We start from the raw sequence: 12,869 nt of genomic DNA on the forward strand, positions 1-12,869 counted from the left end.
TGCATCCTAAAAAAGCCCTAAGGACAACTATTCTCCTCAGGACAGGGAAGCCGGATTTCCTATGTAGGCACAGCGCAAAGAATGAGACAAAAATAAACAGAAAAAAGAACATGAGATGAGAACAAAGAGTCAGAGGCCCAGAGGCTAGAAATTCATCTCGGCAGGGAAGGGAGAGAATCGTTTTCATATCTGATTTCATCCCAAATTCTGGCCCACGTCCACGGAGCCCTTTGGTGCTGGGAGCTGAGGCTGGGCGTGGGCCCCCAGTGATGGAAACACATAGGAGGGAGGGCAGCCCTGTCAGAGCGAGGAAGCCACAAAAGGGGGCAGCATGTCCCTTCCCCAACAACTGACCACAACCTTCCAGAAGATTCGATTCGGGGATGTGTGTTCAGATCTGGGGCCACAGGGAAGTGAGAAGCCAGACCAGCTGGGCACTGCGCTGCCCTCTGGCCACAGATGCTGGCCTCTGGCTCTGCTTCAAAGCTGGTTCCCAGGTGCGACCCCAAACCCAGCCAGCTGCAAATCTTGTGCCTGAAGTGCCTGCTCCAATCCACCAAAAGACAGCTTTTACCCCATCAGCTCAGCAAACAGGAGGCTGACAGACCGTGGAAAAGAACACCATTTTCAGAGTGACAAAGTGGGTTAAGGATCCAGCGTTGCCACAATGTGGCTCAGCTTTGATCCATGGCCTGGGGTACTTCCATATGCCATGGATGCAACCAAAAAAGATAAAAAAAAAAGCACTTTTTTTTTTGGATTTACTCTGCACATCAGCCACCCCCCCACACATTCATACACTCACTCGACGGGTAACCCTCCCTTCGGGGCCCAGAAAACACACGTTCTTTTCACACTCGCTAGGACCTGGCAAGTTGGGGCCTCACCCAGACTGTTCCCGCCGCAAGCCTGTAGGATCCGCCGGGCTCTTTTCTTAGCATCTTCTGGGAAGCTGGGGCTATCCAGCAGGTTTGGGTAGGTACAGAGTGCCATCACCTGGAACAACAGAGGCATGGGCTGGGCTTCCAGCACCTTCCACCCAGAGCCCCAGGAGGGCTGCAAAGGATGCCGGGCAGGAGACGGCATGAAGATGACATCTCTGAGGAAGGCTGCCACCGCAGGGCTGTCCATGAGGGCCCCAGCCTGTGGGGGCCTGGGGACAGGTGGGGAGGAGGACAGCGGATGCTCTGTAGCCAAAGGGAGATGGTGAGAGGCAGGGTCCATGATGACCTGGGCTTGGGCAGAGAGTGGGCCACCAGTAGAGGAGCCAAGAAACAGAACGAGGCCACCACCCAGCCCCTGGCCTCACCCCCTCCATAAAGGACAGTGGCTCACAACTCAAGGCCACAAGAAGGAGGGGTTCGGCCCAGGGGCCTGGGGCTGGACAGGCAGGTGCACCCCAGCTGACAAGACTGCAGAGACCCATTCTTACAGCCTAAGCCCTACCTCACCCCCTTCCTCACCAGCACCCCTTCACCTGGTCAGAACTGAAAACCGGGTCAGCTTTTTCATCCCCGTAACAGAGAAAAACACGCTAACCTCGCAAATTAAGAGGATTAAGCAAGGAAATGTTTGCACAAGCGCCAGTAAACCTCAGCTCACTCGGCAAGTCTAAGCTGGAAGCTTAGGAGCGGTGCCAGGAGCACTGAGACAGCTGGGGCCCACGCCTCTGACACCAGCTGGGGGACCTTGAGCCGGCACCGGCTTCTTGGAGTCCGGCTTTTCTTCATTGGTACAGTGGGCAGTGACTGGCCTGCCCTCCTCCCAGGAGCACTTGTGAAGATCAGAGGAAATGCTTGACGGCTGGGGGAGGCCAGCACCAGGTGGCAGAGGCCGGGCCAGCATGGCCAGCAGCAGGGATGGATCTGGGAGCATGTCAGCCAGTCCGAAACAGCCAGGGCAAGAGGAGCCTGTTCAAACCCAGAGCTCCAGGCACTTGTGCGCAACCTCTGCAGGAGGAGGCCACTTCAGGTCTCTCCTCTCCTAAGCTTCATGCTTCCAAGACAACCTTTCAGGACAACCAGGGGGCTCTAACCTCCTCCCGCCTCCACTTCCCTGGCAGAGCCGCTCTGAATAGTCTGATTCATTTCCTCATCATGGGTCCAGCTGGGGGCCTCTGATGCTCCCGGGCAGCTCACATGCTCCTGAGGTCACAGCAGTGGCCATGGGAGGGAGGCACCTTGGACACACCTCTAGTTATTGCCGGCCTCCGTTCTTCCCCCCCACCCCGTATCCTGTGCGAACTCCTTGAGGGGCTGCAGGATGATGCCCCGGGGGCCCCGGATACCCCTCTGCCCAGAGAGCAGGGCAGGATCCCCCTTTGGTGTGCCAGCCCCTGAATGGGAGACACAGGCAGACAGAAGCCCTCTCAGCACTCAGCTCTCCTGCCTGCCTCAGCCTGTGAATCTGAACCACACAAGGACCAAAGTTTGCTTCAAAATGGGCTGAAGTTGGAGTTCCCGTCGTGGCTCAGTGGTTAACGAATCCGATTAGGAACCATGAGGTTGCGGGTTCGACCCCTGGCCTGGCTCAGTGGGTTAAGGATCCGGCATTGCCGTGAGCTGCGGTGTAGGTCACAGATGTGACTCGGATCCCGCGTTGCTGTGGCTCTGGCGTAGGCCGGCGGCTACAGCTCTGATTTGATCCCTAGCCTGGGAACCTCCATATGCTGCGGGAGCGGCCCAAGAAAATGGCAAAAGACAAAAAAAAATAATAATATTAATAAAAAAACAAAATGGGCTGAAGTGGCAAAAGCTTTCCCCACAAGCTGGTTTCCAGCCTCCATCCAGGAGGCCCTATGGCACTCTCCCACCTTGTCTTTTTGCCTCCAGCCCACCAATCTCACAATTTTGGCCCATGCAGCATCCTTGCTCAAACTCAAACACCGAAACGTGCCTCTTGGAGGCCTTCACCCTCGTCACCTCCCTGAGGGCCCCCTTCAGTCCTCCGAGGCAGGGCGCCAGTGATCCCCACCTGCCCAAAGGCGCCCAGCTCGGGAGCAGCAGAACCAACACTCCAACCCACGGTGTCTCATATGGGAAGCCATATCTGGACCCCCACACACCTCCTCACAGCGCACTGGGCCTCTACGTCTCCCACCTACTCTCCGATTCCCTCACCAACTTAGCTCCAAGCTCAGCATCCAGGACCATGCACCGTGGAAGAGCACCCTGGGGAGCCTTGTGTACTGGAGCAACCTCAAAATGCATCTAGGCATTTCAGGCAGCTCTGGAAGAGGAGGAGACTGAGGGAGAGAACCAGGGGACATCAGGCACTGGAGGGGGCTGCTACTTCAGTGGCACCTCCCTGTGGGATCCTGAAAGGACTGGACAAGCAAGGAAGCAGAGGAAATAGGCTTGGTGGGCTGGTTCCCTGCCCTCCCACTGGCGTCTGTCTGTTCCCAAGGGCCAGCTCACCTGTCGGAGGAAGGTGATTGGCTGCTGGCCCATGGCGTGGGCATCCCCAATGTTGGCACGGATGACCTCGGTGAATGGTTTCTTGATACCCTGAGCAGAAAGAAGGCAACAGGTGGTTACTTAGGGACTCTCGGACCCTGGATTCCAGAGGCCAAGCAATGCTCCACAGGATATTAACACCCCGCCCTGTTCTGAGCTTTGCCAGGTGGTGGGCACAGTGCCAAGCTCATGACATGCCTGGTCCCACACGTGACCTTCACAACCACTCCCGCCCATAAGGAAGAGCTAGTATTAATCCCATTTTACAGATGAGGAAATTAAGGCTTCAAAAGGAAATTCAGGCTTTTACTAAAAGGCTAGAAGAGATTTCCTGGGCTGCCAAGAGTACCCCCAGGCAGCTGCAGGTCCATGCCAACCCTGGGGCAAATGTGGTGGGAGGGAGGCAAGGGCCAGAGGCAGAAAACATCAGGGAGAGGATCCCACAACTGCTGGCTCCCTGCCCCCAGGCGCAGCCCCACCTCCACCCCCTAAGCCCCTAAGTGAATGGTCCCAGGACATTGCAGCCACCCTCCCCTCCAGAAGACATCAATCAGCACGGACCTCTCAGAGGCTGTTCTCTTGCAACCACAGCTTTGCAGAATGAAGAATGTGAGCTGATTTTCACAGTAAAAAAAAAAAAAAAAAAAGCAGAGGGGATGAAAAGGCTGGCTGAAGAGTAAAATTGAGGCCACTGCCTGAGCGGTGTGTTTAGCACAGAACAGAGATCGCAGGAGAGGAGGAACTCAGAAACCCTGGCAACAACGTCACTGGGGAGGTGACTGCAGGACAGTCTGGCTGCTGCAAAGGAGAAAATGGGGGTTTGGATGCAGAATTGTAGGGATCTGGAAACGGAGGAATGCCACACAGCTCCCTGATAAACCCTGAATTAGCCTCTGTAAGAGTCAGAATCAACAGCAGGTTCAAGGACCTCCCAGGGCAGTTGAAAGGATTATCTGAGACAAACAGTGTGAAAGTACTTAGCAGAGTACAAATATCAACCTCTAACAAAGCCAGACCAGGAACCAGGTCACAAGGGTCATGGGGGTGGAAGAAGGGGTGGGGCAAGGGGGTGGCAGTACCAAGGGGCAGCCTGGGTGGAATGCCCGGCCACCTTCCCATCTCCAGCTGCCCGTTCCCCAAAGGCACCCGAAATACAAATTGTAAAGGTACGGTGCTATGGTTTTGACTTTACTCCATTTCACACAAGGCGTGAATAAAAGCAACTGTAGAAAAAGTTCCCTTTTTAAAATCAGTAATGGACACCTTAAGTAAAAACCATTGGGCCGAAGGGATGAAAGCAGCTGCCAAACAAGTTTTCCTGACCCTCATTTGCCCCTCAGCCCCTCCCGTATAAAAAAAATTCTCCAGCTGCTTCAGGAGCCAGGACACACAGGGAGTTGAAAAAGGTGCCCCAGAAACAATCCTGGGAGTTTCTGTCATGGTGCAGTGGTTAATGAATCCGACTAGGAACCATGAGGTTGTGGGTTCGATCCTTGGCCTCCCTCAGTGGGTTAAGGATCCAGCGTTGCTGTGGCTGTGGCATAGGCCAGTAGCTACAGCTCCGATTAGACCCCTAGCCTGGGAACCTCCATATGCTGTGGGTGCAGCCCTAGAAAAAACAAAAACAAAAAAAAGAAAGAAACGACCCTGGATCTTTAGAAATAGGGCCTGTCTCCAAAGCTATATTTCTGGGGTGGGAGGAGGCGGGGGTAGGGAGGAAAGAGCCTTTTAATTCCCTTCTGCCCCTTTCACCAAGTTCAAGGCTGGGCAATATGGAAAGAGGTCTGGGGTGGGGGTTGGGGGGCAGGGCAAGGAGGGGCACAGCACTGCCCACGGCCCAGGGCCAGGCCAGGGGTGAGGGTAGGCACCCTGGAAACAGGCTGTGGGGGCGTGTGGTCTCGGGGCCCATCCCACAGGCGGAGCGACCCAAGCCACTGTGTGCAAAGAGGCGGGCCTCACCCCGCCCTTGGCACAGGCCTGGGCTCCTGGCACAAGACCCTGTCAGCCTGGCTGAACTGCCACAGCCCCCCAGGCCTGGCCAGCTAAACTCAGGTATTTCCAGTGTGGGTCCAGTCCAGTCTTCAGTGCTTGGGCCCCCAGCCAGTGCAATGCAGGGAGAGAATAATGCCCTGGAACAGGTCCCTGGATGTTCCTTTCCCGGGCCCTCCCCCTGCACTGCCAACCAATTCAGGGCCTGCTGACAAGGGGCCTGGGAACACTGAGCATCTCTTCTCTTGGGTCTGGGTGCCCACAGACCCCACACACACGTTGCTATGATGGATGAGCTGGGTGTGGGAAACGGGCTCCTGAAAGGCAGGGGACCAGCCTCCCAGCCAAGGGCCGCCACACAGAAGACGCCTGTATCTGGCCACTCCAAGTCTATACAGGGTGTGAAAGACCAAGGAGCCAGGGGCAGACTCCTACCCGCAGTGACTCATCCGGGCCTGGCCAGCACACCCAAAGGCGACTGCACCTCAGCCCCACCCCCAGAGTCTGCCAGGTCAGCATGTCACATCCTAGTTCTGATGCCCAGCACCCTGGAGCCCACCTGTCTATCTCACCTGCACACATCCCGCCCAGTGCTGCCTCCCTGTGGGACACTGAGATGATTTCCATGACTTGGGGTGGGGGGGCTCCCTTCCCACCATTCAGCTTAAGGAGGGCTCAGGGAGCAGGCATCCAGCTCTGGGGATGGCATATTTTAGTGGGTGTTAGCGGGGAAAAAGGAGGAAGTTTTTCCCAACTCACAGGCCCAGCACGAGGACGATGGACAATTCTAACAGGTGCAAGGCAGCATCCCTGAGGTAGGGATGGTGCCCATCATTTCACGTGCGGGAAGGCTTGGTAGGGCAGATACTCCCCAGAGAACCTCCCTCTCATTCAAGAAATACTTATGCATCACACCCCGTGAGAGAAGTGGGTAACACGGAGGAGGCCCCCACCTGGTGAGGAAGTGGGCAGAAAGAAGGAAGAGAGCACAGCTGGGCCACGAGCAGGACCAGGGCAGGCAGGAAGCCCCACAGTGAACTCCAGAAGGAGGTTCCAGAGGTAAACTCCAACGAGGCCCGACGGTCCCTGAAAACACCGCATAGCCAAGGAAACTGAAGCCCAGCACAGGATCTGGCCCCGCCGCTACTGACTAGTAAAGCTGGAAGAATCCAAGGCAAAGCTATAGGCGCCAAGATTAAGAGATGAGGTGGGGGGTCCAAGGGCTGAGTTTCTATCCGGAAGGGTGGACGAAGGCTCTAAATTCTGGCGGTTTGTGGAAGGGTCAATGGTAGAAGCTGAGATTTCCAGGGAAGAAGCAGGGGTGAAAACTGAATGAGCTCCAAACAGGATAATGCAAGACAGCAAGGCTAAGGCCCAGGCAGAAGGGAGCAAACCCCATAGAGCAGAGTCCCAGACCCAGAGAGATTTGGGAGGAAGGCAAAGAGGGACCCTTGGCACTTTGTCCCAAGCATCTCTCATTAGCTTAAAAACAGAGACTCTGAATGGAGTTCCCACTGTGTCAGCATGGGTTAAGAAGCTACAGCAGCTTGGGTAGATGAGGAGGAGTGGGTTCGATCCCTAGTCTTTCACACTGGGTTTAAAGGATCTGGCGCTGCTGCATCTGTGGCTCAGATTCAATCCCTGGCCAAGCAACAGGTGCAGTGATAAATTAAAAAAAAAAAAAAAAAAGAGTTCTCATTGGCTTCCAGCCGTTCAAAGCATCATCCACTAACATCTCCAACCAGTCTTTAGGAGAAATAAATTGGCCCCATTTTGCAGAGGAATAACTGAGGCCTCTGAACCATAGCACATATGGCAAAGCCCAGAAAGCAGGTCCTTGATAACTTGGGCAGGGTGGGTGGGTGGAGTGTTCCTCTAAGTGAGAGCCTACACTACAAATTATTTTATTTTTTTCTTTTTTGGCCACACCTGCAGCACATGGAGTTCCTGGGCTAGGGACTGAATCTGAACCAGAGCTTCAACCTATACCACTGCTGCAGCAACGCTGGATTCTCACTTAACCCACTGCATCAGGCTGGGGATCAAACCAGTTTCTTCACAAAGACAAGCTGGATCATGAACCCACTGCACCACAGCAAGCACTCTCAAATTTCTTTATTCAATTAAATTAATTAATTAGTTTTTTAGGGCCATACCTGCAGCATATGGAAGTTCCCAGGCTGGGGGTGGAATCAGAGCTTCGGCTGCAGGCCTATGCCACAGCCACAGAAACACCAGATTTGAGTTGCATCTGCAACCCACAACACAGCTCGGACAACACCAGATCCTTAACCCACTGAGTGGGGCCAGGGATCGAACCCTCATCTTTATGGATCCCAGTTGGGTTCCTTTCCGCTGAGCCACAAAGGGAACGCCTCTTTATTTTAAAATATCATCTAAGGGAGTTCCCATCATGGCACAGTGGAAATGAATCCAATTAGGAACCATGAAGTTTCGGGTTTGATCCCTGGCCTCGCTCCATGGGTGGGTTAAGGATCTGGCGTTGCTGTGGCTGTGGTGTAGGCTGGCAGCTGTAGCTCCAATTAGACCCCTAGCCTGGGAACCTCCACATGCTGTGGGTGCGGCCCCAAAAAGCAAAAAAATAAAATAAAACAAATAAAAATAAAATGGCACCTAGGAAGTTCCCATTGTGGCTCAGCGGAAACGAACCTGACTAGTATCCGTGAGCATGCGGGTTTGATCCCTGGCCCTACTCAGTGGGGTAAGGGTCTGGCATTGCCATGAGCTGAGGTCTAGGCTGCAGATGAGGCTCAGATTCCGCATTGCTGTGGCTGTGGTGTAGGCCAGGAGCTGTGGCTCCGATTAGACCCCTAGCCTGGGAACCTTCATATGCCACAGGTGTGGCCCTAAAAAAATAAATTGAATAAATAAATAAAATAAAATAGCATCTAGGAGCTCCCTGGTGGCTCAGTGGGTTAAAGATCTGGTGTTGCCACTGCTGCGGCTCAGGTTTGATCCTTGGCCCAGGAACGTCTGCATGCCCAGGGCATGGCCAAAAATAAAATAGCGTCTAACCTCCAAAGAAAATGACTAATGGGGTTTCATTGGGCTTGGCACCTCTAGGGTTGCCAATCTTAGTTCTCAGCTAACTATACCCAGGTCCTACAGCACCCTCCGTTTGTACCTGTGTTTAGATGTAGCACACGCTGATGCTAATAGTGGTCAATATTCCCCTTTATGCATGTTTTGCCTGAAATGTGCGTACTTTTACCAATAGAAGCCATTCCTCTGTCTCCGCTGAGGCCAACCTCCCCCCCTCCCCCTATAAAATAAGGGGGGAAAAAAAGTTGAGGAGGAACTGACAGATCTTCTCAAAACTCCTACTAACTGCAGCTTTTTTAAAGTGTTGCTCCCAGGAAAAACACCAGAATCTACAAAAGCTGAGCGGTTCTTCCCTCAGAGCTGCTGTCAGGGAGAAACAGGGCCTCCCTGAGAGCACACAGACCAGGCTGGAGGAGAAAGGCCCCTTTCACACCCACTGAGCCCAGCGCCCCTCCTCCTTCAGGCTCTCTCCTGGGCATTCTCCTCCACTCCTACCACAACGCCAGAAGGCGGGACAAGCCACCTCATGGGCAAAACCCAGAGCCACGTGTCCAGCCAAACAGCCGGGACTAGTTACAGTGCACCTGGTGACAGGATTCCAAAGGCAGCTTTCAGGCCTTCAGATGGACAAAGAGGCACAAGGGCGGGCAGGGGGAAACCCTAGGCCCCCCAGACCACCCCTCTCCTTTTATAGACTGAAGAAACCAAAGCCCAGAGGGGAGAGGAGATTCACCCCACATCACTCCACTCCCTACAAATCCCCTCCCACCCCACCTCTAATCAAATAAGGCCCTTTAACATAACATCTGTCCAGTTTTGTTTTGTTTTGTTTTGCTTTTCAGGGCTGCACCTTAGGGACACGGAGGTTCCCAGGCTAGGGGTCGAATCGGAACTACAGCTCCTGGCCTACACCACAACCACAGCAATGCAGGATCCGAGCCGCCTCTGCGACCTATACCACAGCTCACAGCCTCGATGGATCCTTAACCCACTGAGCAAGGCCAGGGATCGAACTCACAACCTCATAGTTCCTAGTCAGATTTGTTTCCACTGCCCCACGAAGGGAACTCTCATCCATTCAGTTTTTTGATGACTAGAGTTCAAAACAGAGTAGGAAAACTGAAGCTGTGCAAAGCCAAGTCAAACTGAGGGAAAAAAAAAAAAAAAGACTGGGGAAATATGGCTCTCTCAAAAGGGGCACTGTTTAAGCCAGCAAAAGGGAGAGGCTGTCTCTTGAGTATGAAAGGTTTGAGCGAGGCTATGCTGGCTTGAGGGTGGGGTGGGGGTGGTGGCAGCTATTATCGCCAGCATCTAGAGTCAGGCAATTAAGACTGAGTGAGAAGAGAATAAGAAGGGATGAGTTTGAAGGAAAGCTTCAGAGAACACAGATGGACAGAGAGACAGTCTCAGCTTAGGGGTAGGACAGGGCAGTGGGGCAACTATCCTAGAACTCATAGGGTTTCAGCCCAAATGACTAAGAAATTGCCCACCTCAATCATGGAGCCGTACCCTGTTCGGAAAACCTTCCTGGTTCCCCACTGCATTGCTAAACTTTGCACCGTCAAATCCGGCGCCCAGCACCCAAGACTCCAGCTGTCCTTTTCCGTCTCATTCACCTACCATTTCCCTCTCCCTGACACTGCTCTCCAAATGTTCCTCCCCTTCCCCAAATGCACAGAACTTCCCAACCTTCTGTCTTTGCTCATGGCCCTGCTTTCACCTGGAATGCTCTCACATTTTCTTGGCCTGCTAAAAACCTCCACCAGTCTTTGAAGAATTGGGGGAACAGAAGCTCAGACCCAGAGAACAATATGGCAATGAGCTCCCTGAAAGCAAACACAGTATCCTCTTCTGTCCTAATCATCCTCATACTTCACGGAGCCCACACCCAAGCTGCTATTTAACAAAAGGCAGAGATAGTCCCTGGAATCCCTATCAGCTCTGGAACCAGAGAAATCAGTTGGAAAGTGATAAACTGGACACAGTTTAATCTGAGCTTTAACAGGGAGACTGATGTCTCAAGAAGGGTCAGCTCCAGTCTGCCAGATATCAACAAGGAGCAGAGGGGCAAAATCCTATTTTCTCTGCCTCTGGCCCACCTCTGGTCAGAGAGGCACAGAAACTGAGCCAACCTTTTGTGGGTCAAGCTTTAAACTTAGCCCTCCTTGCAAGAAGTTTGAAGGAGACACTGGACTCTGACTTGTCCAACTCACTGTTTCGAGTCAGCAGAACTGGGTGTTCCAGTGAGGTCTCAGCAGGCCAGGAGCTCATCAAGCCCCCACAGTTCGTGTGTTAATGAGGCCAAATGTTGTGGTCCTGCTACCGCTTCCTCCCATGCATTCACGGGACATTAAGTGACCAACTCACCGACACGACATCTAGTTCTGATGCCTAGGAGAGTGAGATCAAGGAACTCTCCCCCTTTCTAGGTTAGAACTATCTTGAGGAAGCAGCTCAGTGACTATTTCATCAGTTCTTATAAATCTTAAGAGCGTTCACTTTTTTTTACATTACCCTTGAATTCCACCCCAGTTAGAACTCTCCCACACAAGGATCTCTTACGCCCACCCCAGCCATCTGGTTGCAGGGAGGCAGAAATCACTCCTGGGTGTATGGTCACTTTACACACAGTTATGAACGCAAGTCAAGATCCCAGCCAGCTGGCCACCCTACACAGGCCCAAAAGCCCCATGCCTCTGCTACCCATTGGGAGTGACTGTGTCCATAGAGAACAAGATATGACTTGTTTCAGAGGAGGCCTAAGGGAAGGAACTGTGCAAGACGGGCCTCAACACCTCCACTTTTGTCAGGGAATCGTTACTGGTGGAATGACCCCAAAGGTCTCAGACAGAGAGAGAAAAAGCTTTGGAAGCAAATCCAAGTCTCCTCAGAGTCTTCCTCCCCTGGTACCCAGCATAATCTCTGAAATTCTCACTTCTTTCTTTACTGTCTGTTGTCCTCACCCACCTACCCCATCCCCCAATGGATCTTGGTTCCACGCGGGTAGGGCAGCCACAGAGCAGGCAGTGCCTGGCACTAAGAGCAGCTCAATGATAATGGATGAATTCAATTCAACAAGTGAACCGTGTTTGAGGGCCTTACTTTGTGCCAGGTGCCCGGCACCAGTGGGCAAAGGGATGGGAGTTGGGGGAGGGGGGCGGGGGCGGGTAGGCATTCTCTTGTTTTAGCCAGGGTTGGCGGAATGAAGGTAGCCACGCGGATGGGAAGAAGTCCAGCCGGCGGACCCCAGCAGGGAACAGCTGCTACTCTTCCAGCCTCCTCCGGCCCTCCCGCCCCACGGGCCCCGGTGCCTGTGCTCACCCGCTGCAGCTCGAGCTCGATCTCGCCAGCCTTGAGCACGATAGGTCCCCGCACCGCATACTCCACCGCCTTCACCTGAGGGTTCATGGACTCGAGGGTAAGGATGCGCTCACGCCGGCTCCGTTCCGGCCGCACCTTGAGCACTGCCGAGGCCTCGGCGGCCGCGCTGCTCTGACTACGGCCCCAGGGACCGAGGGTCCGGGGGCAGCAGCCCCGCCGGACCAGCGCCGCCGCTCGCTGCATCGCGCGCCCGCCCAGAGAAACCTTGGCACAAAAAAAGGAAAGAGAACAAACACCTCGCGCACAGCCCAAGACGGGCACGCGGGCGCCCTTCCCCAAGCCCAGCCAAGGGCTCTTTCAGCGAGCGGTGCCAGCCTGGCTACGGAGACTGGTGCCCATCCCCCGGCAACTGGGACCCTGCACCGCGCCGCTGCAGAGCCAAAGCACTGCACAACTGGATTCTGCAAAGGCTGCGACCAATGCATGCACGCAACGTGCCTGTAGCCCCTGGCCGTCCCTCGCCTCGTCCGACTAGAGCGCGCGCCCGGGGCTGCTCCTCGGTTCTGGCACCCGCAGCCGCATCCCAGCACCCGCACCGCCCGGCCCCCTGCGCTCTCACACCCACAGCGGGCGAGTCCGCCCAGGCCTGCCCGCTGGCTCCTGGGTTTTGTAGTTCCCCAGGTTAGTTTCGGAGCAGAGGTGGAGAGCCACGCAACTACAAATCCCACAGTGCACCGCGCTGGCCTGATCCGTTGCCGAGCCAGAGGCGGGAGCGGTGGTCTGGCTCTGCCGCGAGCTGGGCGGGCTCTTTGTCAGGCTGAGGGGATGGGGATCCGGGAGGGGGTCTGGTGGTGCTGTCCTCCCAGCCTTCTGCGAATTTCAAGCTATTTGTAGCTTCTCCCTGGAGGCGCGTCACGTATTCCCCCACTCACCTCCTCCCCCAACACCTGCAAGGACGCAGGCTGAGAGATGGTGCAGTCCTCGCCCCAAGTTTCATCATCCAGGGCCTGGCGGTGGCTGTGGTCGCTCAACACGGACTGG

The 12,869-nt window shown here is 54.6% G+C and overlaps 1 protein-coding gene across 2 annotated transcripts in view; it reads right to left on the bottom strand.

Moving 5' to 3' along the window:
- GPT2 (glutamic--pyruvic transaminase 2) overlaps window positions 1-12,418 on the bottom strand; it is a 43,769-nt gene extending 31,351 nt beyond the window's left edge. The window contains exons 1-4 of one of the 2 annotated variants that reach the window (XM_047791784.1): window positions 12,327-12,418; window positions 11,829-12,092; window positions 3,417-3,506; window positions 888-996 (exon numbers count right to left, since the gene is read on the bottom strand). In XM_047791784.1, coding sequence (XP_047647740.1) covers window positions 888-996; window positions 3,417-3,506; window positions 11,829-12,071 — 442 coding nt within the window. In that variant the 5' untranslated portion in view covers window positions 12,072-12,092; window positions 12,327-12,418. Of the gene's footprint in view, window positions 1-887; window positions 997-3,416; window positions 3,507-11,828 lie in introns of both variants that reach the window. The other variant, XM_047791783.1, reaches the window with a different exon arrangement.
- Window positions 12,419-12,869: the final 451 nt, after the last annotated feature.

The sequence above is a fragment of the Phacochoerus africanus genome, chromosome 8 (assembly GCF_016906955.1).
Source record: "Phacochoerus africanus isolate WHEZ1 chromosome 8, ROS_Pafr_v1, whole genome shotgun sequence".
Lineage (NCBI taxonomy): Eukaryota > Metazoa > Chordata > Mammalia > Artiodactyla > Suidae > Phacochoerus > Phacochoerus africanus.